This window comes from Mesoplodon densirostris, chromosome 10 (assembly GCF_025265405.1).
Source record: "Mesoplodon densirostris isolate mMesDen1 chromosome 10, mMesDen1 primary haplotype, whole genome shotgun sequence".
In the NCBI taxonomy this organism is placed as follows: Eukaryota; Metazoa; Chordata; class Mammalia; order Artiodactyla; family Ziphiidae; genus Mesoplodon; species Mesoplodon densirostris.
Genome location: NC_082670.1, coordinates 77,992,980 through 78,017,732, shown reverse-complemented (window position 1 = coordinate 78,017,732; position 24,753 = coordinate 77,992,980). Strand labels below are relative to the sequence as shown.

The window sequence follows — 24,753 nt, the reverse complement described above, 5'->3', positions numbered from 1 at the left end:
GCCCGGAGGTTCCTTCACTGCACTGGGCTTGCCTGCGAGCTTGGGCCTCCGACGCGGCGGGGGCGGCCCTTACTGCCATCCCTGCTTCCGCGCGTTTGGCTGTAAATCGTAGGGGACCGTCTTCCCCTAGCAAGGCGTGTGTCTCCTGGAAACAGAGCTTCGAGTGAGGACAGCACTGGGGAATTTGGGGCGGTTTGACTACTCCCGCAACATTTTTCGTCAGAGACCATGAAGGAGACCTCCCTGCTGGCGCCTTCTTTAGTTTCCTCAAATTATAACCTTCCCAACCCGGCCTGAAGCGTCCAGTTTCCCCACTCCAGCAAAATGGTGCTGGCTAACTCAGACCTGAGCGATCAGTTGTGTCGTTAACTTGGCTTTCTGGTAAATTCATGGACAGTAGACTCCGTAAGATTTTTTTCTGAGCACTTGCATATCAGTATATTCAGTTAAAAACATGACTTTGCTGCCAATTCGTCAGTTCTTACCTGGCCTTGAGAGACTGACACGCCACAATTCAGACTTCCATATTTCCTATAAATCACAAAACATCTTTTTAAAGTCAGGGTGCACTGATTTATTATGCTGGTAACAGATTAGCATTTCTGTTAAAGTTTTGGAAGAATCGTTAAATAGCTTCTTCAGCCTCTGTTTTTACAGGAAAGAAAAGTGAAGCTCTACTTCTAGAACTCGGCCTGGATTAGAACTTCTGCCTCTTTTGTCCATCTCTATATGTCCACATTCCTTAGAGAAGAATCATTATACAGAGAAAATGGCAGAATCACTAGTGTCTAAATATCTAGCCATTAATCCCACCAATCCATACCATTTTCATTCAAAGAAGTATAAGAAATGCTGAATAAAAATTATTAGTTGCCCGATTCCACAGATAAATTGGAATAAATCCAGGTACAGTGGAACAAATCCAAATACAGTAACCGGAATGGAAGTTACTTATTTTAAACTCAAATACTAGATTTTACCATGATCTCTTGAAGGAAAAATAGAATCAAGTTTTTAAAGTTTTACCAGGTAGACTTGCAGTATAGTTTCACAGAATAATCCTTAGATTTCAATAAACTTTCAATAAGAGCTCTCCCCTTAGATTGTTTATCAACTAGTCACCCTGTAGAAGAGATCTTTAGTTTTTGAAAGGTGGTTTGGAGTCAGTTCTTACAGTGTTACTGGTTCCCAGCTGCTTGGATGTATCCGGCATCATACAGATCTCAGCAATACAACTCTGGCCTTCGACATTTCTTGTCTATCAGCACGGTGGCATGCAACCTGGCTATAAAGAAGGAAGACTTTCAGGGTAAGTAACATTCTTGGTTGAACTGTAATTAGATTATAAGTGAAGAAGAAGAAAGTTAGTGACAATTGATAAGAATCAGGAGTAAGTGACACATGAAAACAAAGTGAAGAAGAGTTATATGCTGCAGCTGAAGAGGTTCAGCCAGTTAACTTGGCCAAACTAAATAATTCCAATGAGAAATTATCTTAGGTATCTGAATTATCTGGGTGGGGTATTATCATCAAGTTAAATGGTTTCCTTTTTTGTATGTTACGTGCACCTAAACTGTGCAAGGATTCTCAAGAGGCTATTATATTATCAGAGAGAGGCAAGGAATTCTTGCCAGGCTCAGCTGATTAAAAAACAAAAACAAGTTGACATTCAATTGGGTGGAGAGGCAGTTTAGTCAAATTATAAAGCTAGAAAGAATCTTAAAAGGCTTTCCATTTGGATCCTCTAGCTTTAGGCTAGTTCACTCTGCTCAACCAGAAAAATGATTGTATTTCCTATTTTAAAACACTTCTAAAACTGCAGAATTGCAGTCTCCTTTGATAACCAGTTTAAGTTTAATCAGCCTAAGTTCTGTACAGTTGACCAAACTCGGTTCCTTTTATACAGGAAATGAGGCTTGTTCAGAGAATGCCTCAAGGGTTACTGGAGACTTGTGTGGGTAGCGTAATAAAAACTGGCCAGCAGGTTAATTTTATGGAAGGCAAGGCAGGATTAAACGACATCCACCAAAGAATTCATTGAGACGTTTCACAATATAATTTACAACAAAAAGACATACAGTCTTGTAAGTAAATTTGTTAATTATTAGTCTCCTAAAATTATATTTGATCCTCTTATAACTAAGTTTTTACATGATACCTCTTGAAGTTCTGGTCTGTGGTATATAATAGGAAAGAATCCAACAACCCAAATGACAGTGGTGCTTTACCTTTTAAAATTATCCCCTTAGGTTAGTGGTTACCAGACTTATGCACACATAAAAGTCATCTGGGGGAGGTTGTTAGAATACAGATTACGGAGCCCAGCTGAAGATTCTGATGCAATAGGTCAGAGGTAGGACTGAGAATCTCCCAGGTGAATCCAAAGCAGGTCATCCTCAAACCACATATTGAAAAAGTCTATCCAAAGTGGAAAATAACCATTTCCCTTTACCACATAACCTTGTATTTTAGAAAATTTAAAGGGTCAGGTAAATATTTAGGAAAGAGTCTTTGGTTCCAGCTGAGGATGGTGAGAGGGGCACCATTTCCAGAATCACCTAGAGAGCTTGGGAATCTTCCCACTTACAAACATCCCCTGAAAAACTCCATCAATCTGAAATTCTGGGGTAATTCATGCTCGTTTTGAGAGTATAATATATAATGCAAATAATTCTAGATGTTACCTAATAAATCACTCCTTAATGAGACTCACTTTAACAGATAATTCAGCAGTTTTCTTAGCATTCAGCTGAGATGAACCAAATTCAAGAAATGAGTATATTAATTGATATTTTGGGAACCTGAGTCATTCCATCGACTCTAAAACATTTGAACCAGTGGTCGAGTAGGGAGAAGCTTTGGGCAATTGGGGGTTAGAATCAAAAGTTCTGAGGAGTGTGTTCCAAAAGAGGTGGGTGGGCAGCCAGGACCAACCGATTCTTCATTGTGCCCATTGCAAACCACCCTCTGGTCTTTGACCTTAATATTAATGTTACTTTTGCTCTTTGCCACAGCATCCTTAGATTGCAAATTTGTGGCTAAAACATAAATCCTTGGAAAGGCAAATTCCATAGCTTCTACTTTCTTGACTGTGAAAAGAATAAAACTTTATTTCTAGGATAATTGTATATACCTGTTTCTTTTATGGTTGCCTTGATTCGTTTTTGGAAGATGAGGACATTGTAAACTAATTTCTTTGACCAAGCCAAGAACTGTGAAACCAAGCAGCATCATTCCTGTTTCTGTTGGGAGGTGAATAAAAGCATGGGCATGAGCTCATGGACAGGGACTGTGGAGGCAGCCTAGCTGGATTTGAATCCTGGCCTCACTCTTTACTAGTTCTGTGACTTGAGTCAAGTTGCTTAACTTCTCTGTGTCTCCATTTCGTCATCTAAAAAATGGGGCTTAATATAGAGAACCTACATGATAGAGTTGGGAAGATGATTAATGAGCTTTCAGAATAGTGCTGGGCACAATAAGCATTCAGTAAACATCAGCTAAGTATTCTCTTCATTATTTACTCTTAAATATTAAATGTTTCAGTGCCTTTAAGGCAGCTTTCATTTTCTTCATTTCTCCCTCTTTATCAAAACTAAAGAAGCCAATATTTTCTAAATCAGAAGATTGTCCTCATTATCTTAGAGAATCCTGACACTATTTTAAATAGTATTACCGTTACCCTTGCTAGTGTTTTATCACTTTGATTTAGGGGCTTTTGTGGTCAAATCAAAAAATTTTTAATCAATAAATATATATTGTGATATTCTGGAGAAATGGTGTAGGTACCAAACCAGCAAAGGCTATTACCCTGTTTTTGTTTTTTGGTTTTTGGCAGTGTGGGGAAGGGAGATGCCCTCAGATTAAAAGATGTAAGATCTTCATGACATTCCTACTTCCCAGAAGTTCTGGGGAGCAGTAGGCAAGTCAGTGGAGAAGAGATTGCTCTTAGAGAAACCAATAAGTCCCATGACAGGTTAATCACTGAAATCATTTTACTTTCTATGGAACCACAGAGGGCAGTAAAAAAAACAGTTACTGAGAATTGATTAAACCAGTACTGTTTAAAACATCATGGCTGATGCAGAGAAGTCTCAGAGTTAATCAGGACATCCTTCTAAGAACACTAGATGGTGCTCTGAATTTAGTTTTAGGATTCAAACTACCTCAGGAAATGGCTGTCGTCATTCAACAAATATTTATTAGGTAATGAACAAAATATTCAAAATCTCTGCCCTTGCGGAGCTACAGTTTAGTGGAGATGGTAGGAAGAAAGACAATGAAAAATAAACATAATATGTAGTATTAGAAGTATATCAATAGTATATTAGAAAGTGGGGAGTGCTATGGAAAACAGCAGGGAAAATGGGATGGGGGCAGTTGCAATTTTAAATAAGCTTGTCAGAGTAGACTTCATTAAGAAGGTGACATCTGAACAAAAACTTGAAGGAGTCACTGGAATGAGCAATGGGGACATCTGAGGAGAAGGTGTTCCGGGAAAGGAACAACCTGGCAGACGCCCTAAGCCCTAAGGCAGGAGTGGCTGGCTATTTTGAGAATTGCATAGAGATCAGGGTGCAGGAAAGGTGTGAGGATTTTGACTTCTACCCTGATTTTGGATAAAAACACCTTTATTTATTTTTTAAAATATTATTTATTTGTTTATTTATTTGTTTTTGGCTGCGCCGGGTCTTAGTTGTGGCACGTGGGATCTTTTTTCAGTTGCGGCATGTGGGCTTCTTAGTTGCGACATGCGGACTCTTAGTTGTGGCGTGCGGACTCTTAGTTGCAGTGTGCATGTGGGATCTAGTTCCCCTACCAGGGATCGAACCCGGGCCCCCTGCATTGGAAGCACAGAGTCTTACCCATGGGACCACCAGGGAAGTCCCCAAAACACCTTTAACTGAGGTTGTGACTTGAAACAAATGTTGGAGAAACTGTATAAATTAGTGATATGAGATATCATAAATCATGGGCAAATTAACATTGTCTTAAGTAAACTCAATACTTTATGAGATGTATTGGTTTAAAGGAAAAATTACATGAGTGATTTAGCTAAGTCATGTTCTATATACAGGGTCAAAAGTAAAGTCTTAATAACAGAAGACAATGATTTCATGTAAAAACAGCTGTATGTTTTTTTCTCTTCCCTTTCTGAATAATTCAGCCCTAAAGCCATTAGATGTGGCCAAATAAAGTAGGAGTCTATGCAGGGTGGGTAGGCACGGGGGCCCAGAACGGGGTGTTGGAGCCAGCAGGGGCGAGGAGGGCATCCTCACAAAGGGGCACCCTGGTGTGGGGTGCCAGAGCCCGTGCAAGGTGAGCCCCCTCATCTACATAGGGGGGCGTCAGAGCACAAGATGGGTAAAAACAGCATTTTGGTTGGAGGGGCAGCCCCCAAGCAGCAGGATGTTGGAGCAAATGTCGGGTGAGGGTGCCTGAGAGGGCTGTTTCGGAGTCCAAGCATGATGAGGAGGGCTTTTGTTCAGGTTGGAAGCCTACTGCAGGTCTGAACACAAGGGGTGTGGAGAATATCCATGAAGAAGGGCAGCCTAGTGCAGGGTCTCAGAGTCCCAGTGGGGTGAAGAAGGCATCCACACAGAGTGCTTGGGTGTGCGGTGTCAGAACCCAAGCAGGGAGAGAAGGGCTTTTGTGCACCTAGGATAGGTTATTGGTGCTCTAGTGCAGTAAGGAAGGCTTCCATGAAGTAGGGCAGCCTGGGACGAGGCGTCAGAGCTCAAGTGAGGAAGTAGGGCATCTTTGCGGGGAAGGAGTGGTAGCAATGGCAGTTTGGTTACGCAGGGGGATAGATGCAATAGGTAAATATATTGAGGATAAGGGAAGCCAGATTTCTCACTGTCAGAGAAGGGAATTACAAATGTGGAAAGGGGGAAAGTTAGAATGAATCCTCTGGTACGAGACTGGAATTAGAGGTGTGTATGTGAACTCACAGATTTCAATAAATGTATAAGAGTAAACTGGATATAAAGTGCGTATATGTCACATACCTGCATGTGTTTCTTAGCTTTTTCATCGAGAAGGCTTGTGAGCAGAGATGCGCCAATAACAATGAATGCACATCTGAGTCCATATCTTGGCTTCCAAACACCATTCTCCATTAAAAAGAACTAGGGCTCCTTGGACAAATGGCTGACACTAGGGCTAGAGCAAGAAAAGAACAAAATGTGCCTGAGACATCTTGTTGTGCTAGAAAGTAGAAAGTGCTCAAAACTGATGTGTCAAAAGAACACAGAAGTCAGCTTGAAGGGGGATCCCATTAGCCAAATCAGGGGAAATTTCAACGTCACAATAAATAATGAGATTCTAACTCATTAAATAAAATAGGAGAGACTTCCCCAGTGGCGCAGTGGTTAAGAATCCGCCTGCCAAGGCAGGGGACACGGGTTGGAGCCCTGGTCCGGGAAGATCCCACATGCCGCGGAGCAACTGAGCCCATGCGCCACAACTACCGAACCTGCGCTCTAGACCCTGTGAGCCACAACTACTGAGCCCGTGAGCCACAACTACTGAAACCCACATACCTAGAGCCCATGCTTCGCGACAAGAGAAGCCACCACAATGAGCAGCCCACGCACCGCAATGAAGAGTAGCCCCTGCTCACCACAACTAGAGAGAGCCCGCGCGCAGCAACGAAGACCCAACACAGCCAAAGATAAATAAATAAATAAATAAATAAATAAATTAAAAAAATAGGAAACCATGAGTCCCTGCTGATATAAAGAAGTGAATAAATAGAAAGTTTGTTGAGGAACAAAATATTTACATAGGCTTAAAATACCTCGCCAAAAAAATACTACATTATAAAGGTGAAAAGAGTAACTTTATAGTGGGAAAACCTGGCAGATGCCATCTTAATCAAATGCTCAAAGTTAAAATCACCAGTAATGAGACAAATCAAAATTATGTGCTACCTGATAGGAAATGAGAACACAGCATCACTCTTGTGTCATCCTGCCAAAGATGCTTAACCTGAATCTAATCACCAGGAAACATCCAACAAACCCTAAATGAAGGACTTTCTACAAAGTAACTGACTGTAATGTTCAAAAGTGTCCAGGTCATGAAAGTCAAAGAAATACTAGAGGATCTGTTGCTGATTGGACGAAACTAAAGTAACACAATTGAAGGCAGTTTGTGATTCTGAACTGGATCCTTTCACTGTAAAGGATGTTATTTGGGACAATTGTGAATTTTGAACTGGGTTTGGTGATTAGGTGGTAGTGATGTATCAGTGTTAACTTCCTGACTTTGATGATTTTATTGTGATTATTTAGGTGAATGTCCTTGTTTGCAGGAAAAACACACTAAAGTATTTAGGGGTGATGGAGCATGATGTCAGCAACTACTCTCAAATGGTTGGAGAGAAAAGTTTTTTGTACTACACTTACAACTTTTCTGAAAGTTTGAGATTCTTTCAAAATTAAATAGAAAACATTAAATATTAAAATGAAAACTGGTGCATAGGTATATTCATAAATAGACCAATGACATGATATGTTGCTAAATTGTTTATATTTCCCTTAAAGTTTTTTCAAATTTTAAAGAGAAATTATTAAGTAAATAGATGTCATGACTGTTGACAGGAAGAAAGCGTAGTTCCTGGAGAGGGATATGACCTCAGGGTACTTAAAGTAAAATATTCCAGAGGTGATTTTTGCTCTTTTCTGCCCCTGCCCCCCATACATATATTTGATTTAATGGGGACCCAAACACTGCCGAGAATTCTCAGGTAGTACTTATGTGAAAAGATCCAGTGGTAACCATGACACCTGCCTTATTTGATTATAACCTTTTAGAAATATGTGTTTATTTTAAGGCAATTCCACTAATATCTGAGTTGCTAGATTTCTGAAATGTTATTTCCAGTTATCTTCTAGTACTAAAATGAACTCATTTATTTAGGTTGTATATGTGAGCTGTGTAACAATAATGTTTACTATTCCAGATAAAATCCCCTCAAATATTTTTAGAATCTTTATCATTTAACTTGCATGCTGCCAATTTTTCATCAGTTTTTTACTTTCTCAATCTGGGAACTAATTCAGTTTGCTAAATACTTTGTCATTTGTTTATATGATTAGAAATACAGTTTTCAAGTGGTAAACTCTCCTTCATCTCTGTCCCCTCTGTTAATAATGTCATTATCCCTTTGGCCACGCAAGCTAGAAATATGGGAATCAGGTTCACTTCCTCCCTCTTACTCCCCCCAACACACACACACACACACACACCCCTATACCTGACTGGCCTTCATTACGTTGCTTTTCTCTGACCTTTTCTTGAAACATTGCTACCTGAAGACATCTCTGAAAAGCCTTCATAGTAACATTGATAATGGTAATAAATGATAGCAAGCAGTTTACATAATGTTTACTATGTGTCAGGTGTTACTTCAAGGGCTTTGCAAGTATTATCTCATTTCATCCTCAATTAGGTACTATAATTATCCCCATTTAATTATAGAGGAAACTGAAGCACAGAGAGGCTAAGTTACATGCCCAAGGTCACATAGTTAAAAAAAGGCACAGTGCTGGAATTTGGACTCAAGTAGTATGACACCAGAGTTGGTGTCATACTCCTCAGCCCTTCTCAGTCTCACTCAAGCGATCTGGGCCCTTTTCTGCTCCCATAGCCTCTTGTGCACACATCTTTATTATATTCTTATATTGAAATTTTGTATTTATTGATTGGTGTTCCTAGAAGAATAAGAAAATTTTGTTATTTATATTTACAAAAGTAGAGAAAATAATGAACCCACATTATTATATTTCTATTCATTAGAGACAATGAATCCACATATACCCATCAGTCCAATGCAGCACTTATCAACATTTTGCAACACTTGCTTCAGTTACCTTTGTTTTCTTTCTGGGTTTTCCTGAAGTATTTTCTTTTCTTTTTTTTCTTTTTTAATAATATAAGATTTTAAAAAATTTATTTATTTTATTTATTTATTTTGGCTGCATTGGGTCTTCTTTGCTCCGCGCAGGCTTTCTCTAGTTGTGGCGAGCAGGGGCTACTCTTCGTTGCGGTGCACGGGCTTCTCATTGCGGTGGCTTCTCTTGCTGTGGAGCACGGGCTCTAGGCGTGCAGGCTTCAGTAGTTGTGCTGTGTGGGCTCAGTAGTTGTGGCTCACAGGCTCTAGAGCGCAGGCTCAGTAGTTGTGGTGCACGGGCTTAGTTGCTCCGCTGCATGTGGGATCTTCCCGGACCAGGGCTGCAACCTGTGTCCCCTGCACTGGCAGGCGGATTCTTAATCACTGCGCCACCAGGGAAGCCCTCCTGAAGTATTTTCAACCAAAACCCAGACATTCTGAAATTTCACCTGTAAATACTTAAGTAGAATCTCTTTTAGAGGGGCATTTTAAAAATATAACCATAATCTCGTTATCACACTGAACAAAATTAATATTAATGACTACCTTCTTGATCATGAGTTTCTTGAGGGCAGAAATCATTTCATCCCCTGGTTACCTAGTACACCCCTGATATATGCTGGAGTTTAATAAATGTATGTTGTGATTCAAAAGGTTGTTTTTAAGTTGATAAGAACCATGACATTTATCCTCCAGAAACAATGTTATAAATAACAATCAGGTTCTCAGGTTAACTGACAACTCTCATTTAATCTACAATGATTAGATTAAATGGCACTAACATGTAGGCCTGAGCCCCTGGGAGCCTTAAATCCTAAACTATTTTATCTTTGATTATTGAGTCTGGGGAAATCCTGAGTCTAATTTAACCTAGCCCTGAGTTTTCTTGTTCCCACTGTCAATCTGAGGAGGACATAAAGACAAGGGCTAGATTGGGTGGGAGTGTTCATTGGTAAAGATTTCTTAGAAGGAAATATGGCAGAATCCAGCAAAAAAAAGATATATTCTTTTTTTATGATAAATTCTGGTTTATTTTGGGGTGATAAAGAAATAATATATTCTTCAAAGGAACTTTATCATGGAAATACTCCTGTGTATGTGCTAACAAGGTAGTCATTGTTTGTTATAGTTTAAAAAATTGGAGACAAACGTAAGTGCCATTATCAGGGGTATAGTTCAATGAATTATGGCTCTTCCACTTGATGTAGCACCAAGCAGCTGTTGAAAAATGAGGTAGAGCTGTGCGTGCTGATGTCATGTCATGTCAGTGTGGGGCAACCACATTGCAGAATAGTATGTGTGTCTGACTCCATGTGGATAAAAATGTGTGTGCATGCATCTACCTCTTTATGTCAAGGCATTCTAAAAAGACAGGAAGGAGCAGCACTAAACTGTTAGTAGTGGCCAGTGGATTGGAGAGTAAAAATGGGGTAGAATTGAAGGAGACTATCATATTTTACTCTATGTACCATAGTATTAAATGAATTTTTTAAAAAATAGAAATGTATCAGAGTTTTAGATGATTTTATATCAAATTTTTAAAATCAAGGGCTTGACATATACAAGGCACTATACTGAAAATAATTTTGACTGATTTGAAAGTGTAAAAATATGAAACTATACTCTTGAGGTTGAGAAGAGCAAAGCCTAAAATGTTTTCTAAATGTTATAAATAGAGTGAACTTATTCTACAAATCTTTATTTAATATCTCCTGTTTGATGGGCACTGTGAGCGGTGCTGGGAGAGACAGAAGTGTGTGAAATAGTCCCAACTCTCCTGAACCTTGTAGCCACTGGGAAATATACCATGTGTCTCAAGTAACAATGATGGCTGAGGAGGGCCTGAGGAATGACAGAGTGTCACAGATATGAATTGTGCCTCAGGATTTTTAAATTTTAAGCTCAGATTTTAAACATGTCCCATCTCATTTTTTATTTAATTATAGTTTCATAATGTCATAATGTCTAATTTGTGGATTACCCTGGAGTCATACATAAGTAGTTCATAGAAAACTGGGACTACTTTTACACATTAAAAAACAATGGCGGGCCTCCCTGGTGGCGCAAGTGGTTGAGAGTCCGCCTGCCGATGCAGGGGATACGGGTTCGTGCCCCGGTCTGGGAGGATCCCATATGCCGCGGAGCGGCTGGGCCCCTGAGCCATGGCCGCTGAGCCTGCGCGTCCGGAGCCTGCGCGTCCGGAGCCTGTGCTCCGCAACGGGGGAGGCCACAACAGTGAGAGGCCCGCATACCGCAAAAAAAAAAAAAAAAAAAAACAATGGCAACAGTAGTAAACACACAGAATTTACATTGCCTGTCCAGCTTACAAATATCACCTCTTCCTAGTCCCATCCATCCATCCACCTATCCATCTATCTGTTTATTCACTCATTCAACTAATATTTATTGAATGTCTACTTTAGTGTTGCTCTAGGAGATACTGTATGTGTAATAGTAAAAAATAAAGTATTTTATTTTAGAAAACATATTTTAATATTTAAAAATACTGAGGGTCTCAAATAGAACAGTGTAATTCCCATGCAAAAGCAAGGGGCACATGTCATTAAAGCTTTGCTTATTGCATTTCTTACTTATTATGCTCACAGGCTGATTTTATTTCTTATTATGCTATGACTGGTTTATAAAAATCTCTGCCGGGGCTTCCCTGGTGGCGCAGTGGTTGAGAGTCCGCCTGCCAATACAGGGGACGCGGGTTCATGCCCCAGTCCGAGAAGATCCCACATGCCGTGGAGCGGCTGGGCCCATGAGCCATGGCCACTGAGCCTGTGCGTCCGGAGCCTGTGCTCCGCAACGGGAGAGGCCACAACAGTGAGAGGCCTGCGTACCGCAAAAAAAAAAAAAAAAAAAAAAAAAATCTCTGCCAAAACACCTAACACATTGGGCATTTTTCCTGATAGTTAATGATTTGGGACTTAATTGAAATACATAATTAGAAAATAAATGTTAGCAAAGCCTGAGTTGATTTACAAGTTACTAAAGCAAAATAAAACATAAACCTCTCAACTTTTACTTCACCTTGAACATGTAGATGTTTAAAACATAGGCTGTCCAATTTTCCAATTCCTAAAGTCTCTTCAATGTCAATGTGTCAGGCTTTTATTTCTCATCTCAAAATAATTGTTGAAAGATATTGAGGATTGATCATAAGCAAGGTTTCACAATCTTTTTCTTTCTTTTTAACTTCTTATTTTATATTGGAGTATAGTTGATTAACAATGTTAGTTTCAGTTGTGCAACAAAGTGATTCAGTTATACATATACGTGTATCTATTCTTTTTCAAGTTCTTTTCCCAATTAGGTTCACAACCTTTTTCTTAATTGATCAGTGCACTTTGATGTTTATATCATGAGATCATTGGTGAAGATGTTACAGTGGCTATTAAGTGATAAAATCAATAGAACAGGGAATTTGGAGACGGAAAAGTCAAGGCTCTGCCACTGCTATTTGGTGACTTCTGCAAATTACAACTGAACTCTCAGTTTGTTTTCTCAGCTAACAAATAGTGGAGGATTTATTAAAGGATTAAGCACAAATACACTAAAAATGCTTTAAAAGCTATAAATCATTATAGACATTTTGTGTTTGTATTCATTATAACATTACTCTAGATAAACAGCACTTATTAGAAACCAACAGTAGACATTATATTAGTGGTAAAACACTATTCTCATGTCAGGAGCAAAACAAGAATATCTGTTTTCATCATCACTATTTTCACCATTGTTCTGTACTTCTAGACCAGCATTGTCCAACAGAACTTTCTGCAGTGATGGCAATATTCTCTGTCTGTGCTGTTCAATATAGTAGCCACTGGCCACATGTGACTACCTAAATGTAAATAAATTACAAGAGAATTAGATTTAAAATTTAATTGCACCAGCACTTGCACTAGCCACATTTCAAGTGCTCATTAGCCACATGTGGCTAGTGGCTACCATATTGGATAGTGCAAACACAGAACATGTCTCTCATTTTAGAACACTTTATGGGACTAGAAGTTCTATTTGTTTACAATTATAGAATAATGTTTAATTATAATCACATATCTATCCATCCACCAATCTATTTTATTTTTTATGCATTTTAAAGTTACAGACATCAATATACTTCTCCCCTAAACTCTTTAGCATGTGTATCATTAACTATAGTTCAACACTCGTTTATGCTTTAACAGATAAAATTTTACATACAGTGAAGTGAATAAATCTTAAAGAGTATTAGTAATTATTGACAAGTGAATACATCTGTGTAATCCAAAACCTAGCAAGATATAGAACATTACCATCACCCCCCATGTTTCCTGATTCTTCTTCCCATTCATTCTCTGCCTCCAACCCCAAATTCTGATTTTTTCAATATAAACTAGTTTTGTCTGTTCTGGAACATCACATAAGTGAATCAAACTTCATATATTCTTTTGTATAAGACTTCTTTGAGTTATAATGTTTTTGAAATGCTTTTGAAATTCATCAGTGTTGTTCCATATATTGATACTATATATCAATACCTTTATATTGTTGAGTTGTATTCTAGTATTGTATTATACCATAGTTTGTCTGCATTCCTGTTGATAGACACCTAGTTGCCAGTTTGGGCTATTATCAGTAGAGCTTCTGTGAATATTCTCATGCAAGTCTGTTTGTGGACCTGTTTTCATTTTTCTAGGAATGGAATTGCTGGATCATAGCATAAGTATATGTTTGCTGCTAATGTATGGGATTAAATTGATTCTTGTATATTTACCTTTATAGTAGGACTTCGCTAAATTCACTTATTAGTTTTAGTAGCGTTTGTAGATTTTAAAAAGTTTTTATTGTAAACAATCATGTCATCTGTGAAAAGAGACCCTTTACTTCTTCCTTTCTGATCTATATGATCTTTATTTCTTTTTCTTTCTTTATTGCACTGGTGTTCAATAGAAATGGTGAAAGTGACCATCCTTGCTTTGTTCCTTGTCTTAGGGAGAAAACATTCCATTTTTCACCATTAAATAGTATGTTAACCGATTTTTTCTATAGATGCCCTTTATCAGATTGAGAAAGTTACTTCTAATCCTAATTTGCTGAAAAAACATTTTTTAAAATAAATTTATTTATTTATTTTTGGCTGCATTGGGTCTTTGTTGCTGCGCGCGCACTTTCTGTAGTTGTGGCGAGTGGGGGCTGCTCTTTTTTGCGGTGTGCCGGCTTCTCATTGTGATGCCTTCTCTTGGGTGGAGCACAGGCTCTAGGCGCACGGGCTTCAGTAGTTGTGGCACATGGGCTCAGTAGTTGTGGCTCGCGGGCTCTAGAGCACAGGCTCAGTGGTTGTGGCACACGGGCGTAGTTTCTCCACAGCACGTGGGATCTTCTCAGACCAGGGATCGAACCCGTGTCCCCTGTGTTGGCAGGTGGATTCTCAACCACTGCGCCACCAGGGAAGTCCCAAGATTCTCTTTAAATGTTTGATAAACTTCACCAGTGAAGTTATCTAGGCCTGAAGTTTTCTTTGTGGGAAAGAATTTGATAACCAAGTCAGTTTCTTTAATAGATATAGAACTAGGCATGTTTTCTATTTCATGTTGTCTCAGTTTTGGTAATCATATATTTTTCAAGATACTTGCCTATTTCATGTAAGTTGTTGAATTTACTGATATAAAGTTGTTCATTATATTCTTTTATCTTTTTAATGTCTGCAATTTCTGTAGTGATATCACCTCTTTATTCCTAATATTGGTAATTTGTGTTCTATCTTTTGTTCTTGACCAGTCTACCTACAGGTTCCCCCTTCCCAGTTTTTCTTTTTTTTAATTATTATTGGAGTATAGTTGATTTACAATGTTGTGTTAGTTTCTGCGATACAGCAAAGTGAATCAGTTATACATAACCTATATCCACTTTTTTTTTTTTTTTTAGATTCTTTTCCCTTATAGGCCATTACAGAGTATTGAGTAGAGTTCCCTGTGCCCAGTTTTTTTTTATGAGGAGCTTTTCAGATAAATTATCTAGTGCTTAGTGGTTTAAAACAGTAGTATTCATTTAATACCTCTCACAGTTTCTCTGTGTCAGGAATTCAGGAGTGACTTGGATACCCAGTCCTGTCTTGGAGTCTCTGTTAATATTGTGATCAGGTGTCATTTGGGGCTTCAATCATCTGAAGGCTTGAGTAGGGCTGGAGGATTCACTTCCCAAGTGACTCATTCACATAGCTGGCAAGTTGGTGTTGACTATTGACAGGAAACCTCAATTCCTCTCCATGTTGGCCTCTACACATGTCATGGTAGCTGGCCTCATGTGCTTGCCAATCTTTGATTGTGAGGTTATATTTGCCTACTTTTAATCTGTGGGAATCCTGTGGACCTAAATTAGGGAGGCTTTCTTCCAGAGAGAATTTAGTCTGCTTTTGCCAGGAACCATTATCGAAGTGGCCTGAAGTAAGAGAGTTCAGTCTGGTGCCCCCCGCCCCCATCTACTGCTAGCCTGAGGATTAGAATCCTGGTTTCAGTGATGCTAAGGATTTTTCCCTTGTGGGTTACCTCGTATTTATCGTTTGTTTACTGATCACTGCTCCCAGTTCTGATTTCATTTCTTGGTTGTTGGGCTTTTATTGTTTTGTTTGGTGAACAAACAAAATTTCCCTTACTTATGGGGATCTCAGCAATGTATCTGAAGGTATTTTTTACCCAGGATCTAATTGTTTTGTAGTTGAAGGGTCTTTCAAGGAATATGGTCCAGCATATTGCTAGAACAGAAATATCCCATTCACTCTCCAGTTTACTTCAAGCCTGGCTTTTTTCTTTACCCTCCAGTTTGCCAGGGTTGACAGTAACCCCCTTGTTAACAAACCTAGTATATTTCCCTCAGCCTCTCAGCAGCATTGACACAGCTGACCATTCATTTATTCTTTCATCTAGTATGAGCTGAGTACTGTTTTGGATGCCAGAATGAACAGAACAGACCAAAATTCTAGAGATAGGAAACAGCCAGTAAACAATAAACATAATAAACAGATATATAAGGGACTTCCCTCGCAGTCCAGTGGTTAAGACTCCATGCTTCCACTGCAGGGGACATGGGTTCGACTCCTGATCAGGGAATTTAGATCCTGCATGCTGCACTGTGCAGGCAAAAAAAACAAAAACAAAAACAAAACAGCAACAAAAAAGGATATATAAAAAGGCAAAAGGTAGTAAATGCTTTTAACAAAAATTGGAGCAGGGCAGAGGGCCTTAGGAATCCTGAAAGAGAGGTTGAAATTTTTAAAGGGGCAGGAAGAGTAAGCCTTATTGAGAAAATGATATTTGAGGAAATACTTGAAGGAGGTAACAGAGTAGTCCATGAGGATATGTGAAGGAAGAACATTCTAGGTAGTGAAAACAACCAGTGTAAACTCCTGAAGCAGGATTGTGCCTGTGTTCTCAGGAAGAGGTCCAGTGTAGCTGGAACAAAGTGAGCATGGGAGATGTAATAAGAGGTAAGATCAGATAGGGAAGGGGGGCTGGCAAATCATGTCAGAGCCTGTAGGACACTATAAAGACTGACTTTTACTGAGATGGGAAGCCATTTTTTGAGCAGAGTTATGATATGAACTAACTTTTTTTTTTTTCTGCCACACTGCACGGCTTGCAGGATCTTATTCCCAACCAGGCAACCAAGGATTGAACCCATGCCCCCTGCAGTGGAAGCACGGAGTCCTAACCACTGGACAGCCAGAGAATTCCCTGAACTGACTTGTTTGTAAATGATCCCTCTGGCTGTTTACTGTGTTGATAGAAAGCCATAGGAGATCAAGGATGGGAAGGAGATCAAGGAGCTCAGGAAGACCACTTGAGATGCTATTGTAGCCATCTTTCTCCTTGACCCTTTTTCCTCTCTTGGGTCAATTACCGTATCTCCAGATTTTTCTCTTGCCTTACTAGCTGTTTCCTTCTCTAGTTCCTTCTCCAGCACATCTTCTCCAATTTCCAAATGTTGGAATACCTCAGACTTGGTCCTAAGATCCTTCTTGTATCTAGGTCCATTCACTGGTGATCTCATGCAAACCTCTAGCTTTTAATGGCTTTAATACCTATGATTTATGCTGGTAATGCACAAACTTGAGAGATTTCAGCCCGGAGCTCATACTCATAAACCCAGTAGCCTACTTGCTCTCCAAACTGGAGCTCTTCACTTCTCGCCAAACCTTTCCTCTCCTAATCCAGGCTTTCACACCCCAGTAAATGACACTATATTTGCTCAAGCCAAAAAACAGTCATCCTTAATCCTCTCTTTCCTTCATTTCCACCAGTCCATCAGCAGGATGTGTTTTTCTATCCCTGAATAGATGAGCTATTTCCTCCACAATGCTATGTGTCAAATAACTTCAAAAATCTCAATGGCTTAAACAACGAATATTTATTTTTCTCACTCACAATACTGTAGGTCAGTTGGTGTTTGGCTGAGTTTGCCTGGGCTTGGCCTACTTAACTGCAGGCCACTGGATGGGTTGGGGGTCTGTGTGTTCATTCTGGGGCTCAGGCTGAGGGGCAGCAGCTACCCCAGGGATGACCACATGGTGATATCAGAAGCTCAGGAGGGAAAAAACCAGTCATGCTGGCACATTTCAAGCTTCTGCTCACATCACTTCCCATTGGCTGAAGCAAGTCACATAGACAAGCCTAAAGCTAAGGAGTGGGAAGTACACTATATCCACTATGAGGCCACAGCAAGGGGGTGGCTATATAGTACATTATGGGGATTGAAGAATTGGTACTAATTATTCAATTACTCAGTCTCCCACAACCGCCTGAAGAATTATATCTCTCCCCAAATTAGCTCCCCAAATTAGCCATCATCTCTTGCCCCAGACAGCTATCTCTGTTTTCATCATACCTAGTACAAGGCCTCGCATTAGTACACGCTCAGTAAAAAGGTATTGAATAAACAACTCCCAACTGATCTTCCTGGTTACACTCATCACTCTTCAGTCTCTTTCTATGTAGCAGCCAGGGTGGGGTTTTAAAACCGTAAATCCTATCTGTGATATAATAAAAAGAAATATATTTGATCTTTGTCCCAAGTTCCAGGCACACAGCTACTAAATTTCTTGGAATTTCCTGAGTAATAAGAGTGATAGGAGCATCTTTTATTCTAAGGACATGACTCTTGGTGGGTTCTAGATAGCTTCAAGATGGGGGCTGGTTGCCAGAAAGACCATACCTAGATTAGAGACTTGTAACTTTCAGCCCCACCTCCCAACCTCAGGGGAGGGGAGAGGAGCTGGAGACTGAGATCAATCACCAATAGCCAATGATTTATTCAGTCTTGCCTATGTAATGAAACTTCCATAAAAACCCCTAAAGGACAGGATTCAGAGAGCTTCCAGGTTGGCGAACACACTGAAATGGTGTTCACTGGGAGGGTGGTGTGCCCAGAGAGGGTGTGGACGCTCTCTGACCTTTCCCCCATACCTTGCCCTATACATCTCTTCCATTTGACTGTTTCCGAGTTGTATCCTTTATAATAAACTAGTAAACATAAGCAACATGCCTTCCTGAGTTCTGTGAGCCATTCTAGCAAATAATTGAACCTGAGAAGTGGGTCGTGGGAGCCCCAGGTGTACAGTCAGTTGGTCAGAAGTACACATGGCAACTTGGGACTTGCAAACTAGTTTCTAAAGTGGGGGCAGTCTCGTGGGACTGAGCCCTTAACCTGTGGGGTCTGCACTAGCTCCAGGTAGTTAGTGTCAGAATTGAATTGTAGGACACCCTGTTGATGTCTGCAGAGAACTGGAGAATTGCTTGGTGTGGAAAAACCCATACACATTTGGTGTCAGCAGTGTTGTGAGTAAAAACAGCTCAGACTATCATATTAGTCCCAACTTAAAACCCTGCCATGGGTTCCCTTTGCTCTTGAACTCCTTACAATGGTCTTTATAAAGCCATCTATTATCCAGCCAGGCCTGGCTCTCCAAACAATAGCATCTGGTACCACTCACTTCCCTCTGGCTAACTGCCCTTTTCTTCCTTAAATATTCCAATGCTTTTCAGCTGCAAGACCTTTGTACTTAATGTTCCTTCTGACTGGAATGCTTTTTCTCAAGATCTTGGCATGCTAGCTTTCTCTCATCCTCAGCTTCAGCTAAAATGTCACCTCCTTAGAGAGGCCTCCCTGACCATCAGTACTTAAAGACCCTCTTCCCATTCCACCCCTACCCCTGTTACGTTTTATCACCATCACCTTGTTTATTCCTTTCACTGAGTTTATCACTCTCTAAAATTACCTTGTTTTGTTTATCACTAATCTCTAGCACCTAGAATGGTGTCTGGCACAGGTTAAGTGCTCTATAAAAATTCATTATATGAATATATGAGAAAACATTTCCTCCACATTTTTTTTTTTTTTCTTTTTGCGGTATGTGGGCCTCTCACTGTTGTGGCCTCTCCCGTTGCGGAGCACAGGCTCCGGATGCGCAGGCCCAGCGGCCATGGCTCACGGGCCCAGCCGCTCCGCGGCATATGGGATCCTCCCAGACCAGGGCACGAACCCGTATCCCCTGCATCGGCAGGCGGACTCTTAACCACTTGCGCCACCAGGGAGGCCCTCCTCCACATTTTAAAAGAAATTCTTTGCTATCTTTTATTTCCATCTACTCATCCATATATAAAATGTTATAAGTAAGTCCAGATAAAATCAACTCAGGAGAAATAAAAATATTGCAATGTTTGTGTTTGTAATGAAGAAATTAGGGACTGGAGTTGCTTCAGCATGTGTTGTGGCATCCTTGAAACTTGTGCCTCTAGGGCACTAATCTGTGGGGTTGAAGGTCTCAGTGAGGCCTCCTTCCACCTCCCTTACCTGACTTACCTTTTCTCTTTTTCCATTCTCATCCCTGGTTAATGTACGAGATTATTTACTTATTTACAATTATTGTTCGTTACCTGTCTCCCCACTCCCACCCCCGCTGTGAGCTTCATGGGCGCATGAAGGCAAGGATCCTATTCTGTTTTTTCTGGTACTCAGTAGATGTTCACCCAACAACGGGATGAATGGATGAATGAATGAATGTTTCAAAGGAGAGAAAGGAATCTGGGAGGTCCTGAATCAATCTCTTCCTCCAAGTCTTCCCAGAGTAAGGTCACCCTCACCATTGCAGTCTACCTCCCAAGACACTACAGGCAAAACCTCCACAAGGTATAAATGTTTTACTAGTTTATTCATTGTCAGAATGGCTTTACTTGTATATTTATAAATCTATCTTGTGTGCCTGTTGATGCTTTGTGTATGAATCCTTTATTCACTCTAGAGCTAGTATAAGGAGGAATTTAGCTTGGTGTTTATGACATTGTGATAGGAAGTGACATCATGATAGGGCAAAATCTGATGAAGTTGAGCTCAGTCCTGTAGAGGCTGTTTCCTCTGTGACACAGAGGTATTGGAAGAAGAGGAGCGGGAGAGTACAAGAACTAAAAGTGTCACAACTTTGGTAGGAAGTGGCCACTTCAGAATCTTCCCAATTAGCAGCTGTGTTTCTCTTTTAATTTCATGTCTTCTTAGGATGATGAAATTAAAATATTCTGTTCTTGGTTATTTTTCACAAACCTTATTGTCCTCATGAAAACCCTCCAGTCCCTCAAAATATCAACAGAGAGAAATTTTTCTTTAAAAGATAAACTGTTTTTTTTCTTTGAAACAACTATGATGGGAGAGAAATTCTTCCTTTAGTTTGAATAGTCATACTTTTCAGTTGCTTGGAGGCGGTTACATATGAATCTTCATATAAACTTGTATCTCTCTCATTTAAAAGAAAAGATGAAAGAAGAGAATTAGCTCATTAATTATTTAAAATACTTGGTGCAACTGTTCCTTATGAATTAATCCAGACACTTGGAAGACAATTAAACTCAGTGTTAATAACATTGCCAACCTTTTCCAGTATGCTGCACTCCAAATACTATTGTGTTTTCATTGACAAGATTCACTATTACATATGCATGTGAAAAACAGGCCTTTTCATCAGAATTACTATAATAGCATTAAGGGATTATTATTTTTTCCAATTTCTTTGGAAGAAAATTCACTTAAATTAGATTATTTATTACTTGACTGCTCTCCTGTCTTGCCTGTATTAGGTAACTGGAGTTCATGAAAGTATAAACTTCAGAATAAAAAGCATGATTTTATACATTAATGATTTCAAATAAAAGAGGAGTGCTAGTCTGTGCATCACTTCTTTTCGAGAAAGTTAAGTCTGTGTTCTGCTTAGGAGAGATAACACTTTTTGTCCCTGTACGTGGCCCCCCTGGTGTAGCCATTAGTTGCTAATTACTTGCAAACAAATAAACAATTAACTCCTGGAGCTGCTGGCTGGGCCAGTGTTCATTGACATGCTAAAACTTTCTAAGACTTTCTAAGGGATTTTAATTAGTGACGTTCTAAATCCAGCCCCCATCGTCAGCGGAGCCATAAGGTGAACTGCAGGAAGGTCCAGCCCGGTACACGTTGGGCAGAGCCAGCCAGGGAGGAGTGGAGAGGCCAGAGCTATAGCTCTGTGCAGCCCACATGAGGATGTCTCCCAGCCTTCAGGAAGGTGCTCGGCTTGGGAAAAGCAAACCCTCACCCTGCTCCTTTTCAATTGAGAGCATCTTAGGACTGGACCAGAAGAAAGACTGTGTTCCATCAATGAAACCCCACAGGCCCTGGGCAGACACCTGCGGCTCTTCAGGTATGCCACAACTTAATTTTTAAAATTCTTTGTTAATTCGTTTGCAATGTTTAATTTGGCCTTTTTTTCATACTACATAGACTTAGAGAAAAACTGCAATTTCATCCAATTACATAATTGAAGAATCTAGCACTTTTAATGCCTCCAGCTGAGTCCTATGGGAAATAGAAAGAACATCGGCCTTAGATCCAAGTGGATATGAAGTTCACCCACAGGAAATGCCAAGAACCTTCATTTTCTTCAGAAGATCTCTGGGTTTATTTGCCACATCAGATATTCTAAATCTCCTTTCACTGAAAAATAAATGACATTCAGAGGCCAAAATGTGTCCTCTATCAGCAAGGCAGGGTTCTCATTTTTGTTTGCTTTTTGGATTTTGGTCGATGAAAGGTCAGTTCTGCTGTGAAACCCAGAAGGATTCTACTAGGAAAATTAAAGACAAGTTCCTGAAATTACTTCTTATAGAACTTTGTGGAATATAGAATTGGACATCTAAGGTGGGATTTATTTTTCTGTTTTTAGGGAAAGAGGTTAACCTATGTCTACATGTCCCGAGTCTTCCTAATGGGATCTCATTACCTTGTACTGTGGATCACTCAGTGCCGGAAGAAAGTGTTTTGAAATATGAAGATTTTTCAGCCTCAGAAAGACTTTCCTTGAAAAGAGAATTGAGTTGGTATAGAGGCCGAAGACCCAGAACCGCTTTTACTCAAAACCAGGTAGGAAGTTTTTTCAACCAACGATCGTAATACAAAGGCTTTAACTGACACCCTGTTGGGCAAAAGCCTATCCACTTTGGGATCTCAGTTTAGAATCCTTATTAATGAAACAATAGACTGTATCTCTCTCTCTCTCTTTAACAGTTTCTGGATAGTAATTTTTTTAAAAGGCATACAGATTAATTGCCCAAGATTTAAATGCAGTTATATTGCTATACAAATTAAAGTCTATTTTATGATAACATACCAAAGATCAACACTTTAAATAACTGTTTCCTTATTCTTAGATTGAAGTGTTGGAAAATGTCTTTAGAGTAAACTGCTATCCTGGCATTGATATCAGAGAAGACTTAGCTCGAAAATTGAACCTAGAGGAAGACAGAATCCAGGTAATTTTTTAATTTAGTTATTACTTGTGGTAATTAAAATGTTAAGAATAATAAAATAACATTTCTGAGATCTGTTTTCTTTTTCCTTAATTTTAGATCTGGTTCCAAAATCGGCGTGCAAAACTGAAAAGATCCCATAGAGAATCACAGTTTCTCATGGCCAAAAAAAATTTCAACACAGATCTCCTGGAACAGATAGAAAACTAAACATGGGGAATTATCTTCCAATTGCGGAATATAAAGAATCAATGGGAATATCAAGTGTTAAAAATGTGACGTTTTCTTTTCTGTGTTTAATCTGAGTATTGTCTTTTTTTTCTGAAAATATATTGTAAATAATTACTATTATAACATGGTACCTATTATACTTGGGCACTTTTAGTTACAATAAAGTCCTTTCCTATATATTTTAATAAACATTTTCAGAAAAAGCCAGCAATTTTTTGTGAGCAAATTTAATCTAATAACTTAGTTTGCTAAAAAATCAGTAAACTCATGACTAATTGACTCCACAACTGGATTCCATTTACAAAATAATTCAAGTCAAATAATCTGAAGAATGGCACAAAGGTGTGATTTGTTTCAATGTTTCCTTCAACTGCATTTTGAAACATGATTATACTTAAATATATTAGTGTGATTTATTCATGAATCTTTTGTTCCTCTTGATTTCTGGCATAAAGCAGTGAGAATTTCTCACCATATATCAATACAAATCCGTATAGCATTCCAGTTTCAAGTTGTTTTTTTTAAAGCAAAGTTATTATTGCCAAAGTAGAGATGTAAAATCATGAGTTGTCTTATTCATGCCATTAGTATTACATTGCACAAAAGAACTGAGCTACAAATAAATGCAAATTTTAAAATATTTTTCTAGTCCACTTAATGTTGTGCTTTACTTGCATTCATCAAAGTGAGAATGATCATCTGGCTTGTATCCATTTCCAGTTTAGTGATTTCCAATCACCTGTATATTTTGTTACAAGTAATATGTTGACTGAGGAGGTAAGATAACTCTCCTGCCTTTTGTATATGTTCTGACATTGTCACTGGAAATAATCAGGGCACTTCTGGGCCAAAACTGTATTTTCTTTGTATTTGCCACTGTACCTACCAGTTAAAGACAGGAATAGGATAAGATGCATCACAAGGGAGTCCTGCCACTAGAGATCTGGGTGTTTATTTTCCAGTTAATTAATGGAAGGCCAAAGTGGGTGTTCTTTTTGATATGAGCTGGAGAACGCTGACTTTGTTTCCTGGAAGCTGTATTTCAAGTTTGCCCATTTGGATTGAATTCTCCCTTGCTTGCCTTTTTTCCTTCCTATTCCTCTGCGCTCTTTTCTCTTCCGGTAATGACCAGAGTAGAATAATTGTTGTTGAATTATTGAATCTATGTCCATTATATATTTTTTCTTTTCTTTCATTTTTTAATTGCATGGGAAAGACTAGAGGAGTTTGTATCTTATTGCTGAGGAAAAGTAGCATGACTCAGATTTTAGAGCTTTTTAAAAATCATTTACTGAGAACAATCTGGGGTAGAGAGCTCTGTGTCCCAACAACTGGTCAGCAGTAAGCTGTGCTTAACCTGTTTCACTATTTCTGAGATGGAGAGAGAGGAGGAAGAGAAGGGCAGCAGGGAAGTAACTGGAAGACAAGAAGCATTAAATGTTTTCCAAGAAGTCTCTGCTGTCACCCTGTGGGGCCACTTTTTCTAACATAAAGAGCTGCTTTCAGTAGTATTATAAAATTCAAAGCACTATTTATGAACTATATTAGTCACAATTTATCCACCAAGAGCTTTCTTTGCTCTTCATAGGTTCCTATGAAATCATATTAAGGTGGAGGACTAGAAGTCACCAGAAGTGGGTTGGAGGGGAAAGGGTCGTGTGATGGGTTAGCTTTTTCAAATAGCCATTTATTTTAATCCCAAAGGTCATGTTTACATACTGTAAACAATTCAAGCACTACAGAAGTAGAGTAAAACCTCCCTCAAATCTCATCCTTCACAGATAACCATCATTAAACATTTTTGTAGATCTTTCTGTGTAT

At 39.3% G+C, this 24,753-nt stretch overlaps 1 protein-coding gene across 2 annotated transcripts; it reads left to right on the top strand.

Moving 5' to 3' along the window:
* The first annotated feature begins 93 nt into the window (after positions 1-93).
* HESX1 (HESX homeobox 1) lies at positions 94-22,981 on the top strand. 2 transcript variants are annotated; one of them, XM_060110699.1, is made up of 5 exons: positions 94-163; positions 1,193-1,309; positions 22,119-22,315; positions 22,603-22,704; positions 22,801-22,981. In XM_060110699.1, exons 2-5 carry the CDS (start codon positions 1,201-1,203, stop codon positions 22,909-22,911), a joined length of 519 nt encoding a protein of 172 aa, XP_059966682.1. In that variant the 5' UTR covers positions 94-163; positions 1,193-1,200; the 3' UTR covers positions 22,912-22,981. The 2 variants fall into 2 exon arrangements, with proteins under 2 accessions (XP_059966682.1, XP_059966681.1); XM_060110698.1 differs by lacking the exons at positions 94-163; positions 1,193-1,309 and adding an exon at positions 21,404-21,596.
* The last annotated feature ends 1,772 nt before the right edge of the window (positions 22,982-24,753 follow it).

Excerpts from the sequence above, each read along its gene's own strand:
- HESX1 (XM_060110698.1), top strand. The coding sequence starts at position 21,434 with ATGAGGATGTCTCCCAGCCTTCAGGAAGGTGCTCGGCTTGGGAAAAGC. Across the intron at positions 21,597-22,118 it reads AGACACCTGCGGCTCTTCAG|GGAAAGAGGTTAACCTATGT; the intron begins GTATGCCACAAC and ends TTCTGTTTTTAG. Across the intron at positions 22,705-22,800 it reads TAGAGGAAGACAGAATCCAG|ATCTGGTTCCAAAATCGGCG; the intron begins GTAATTTTTTAA and ends CCTTAATTTTAG.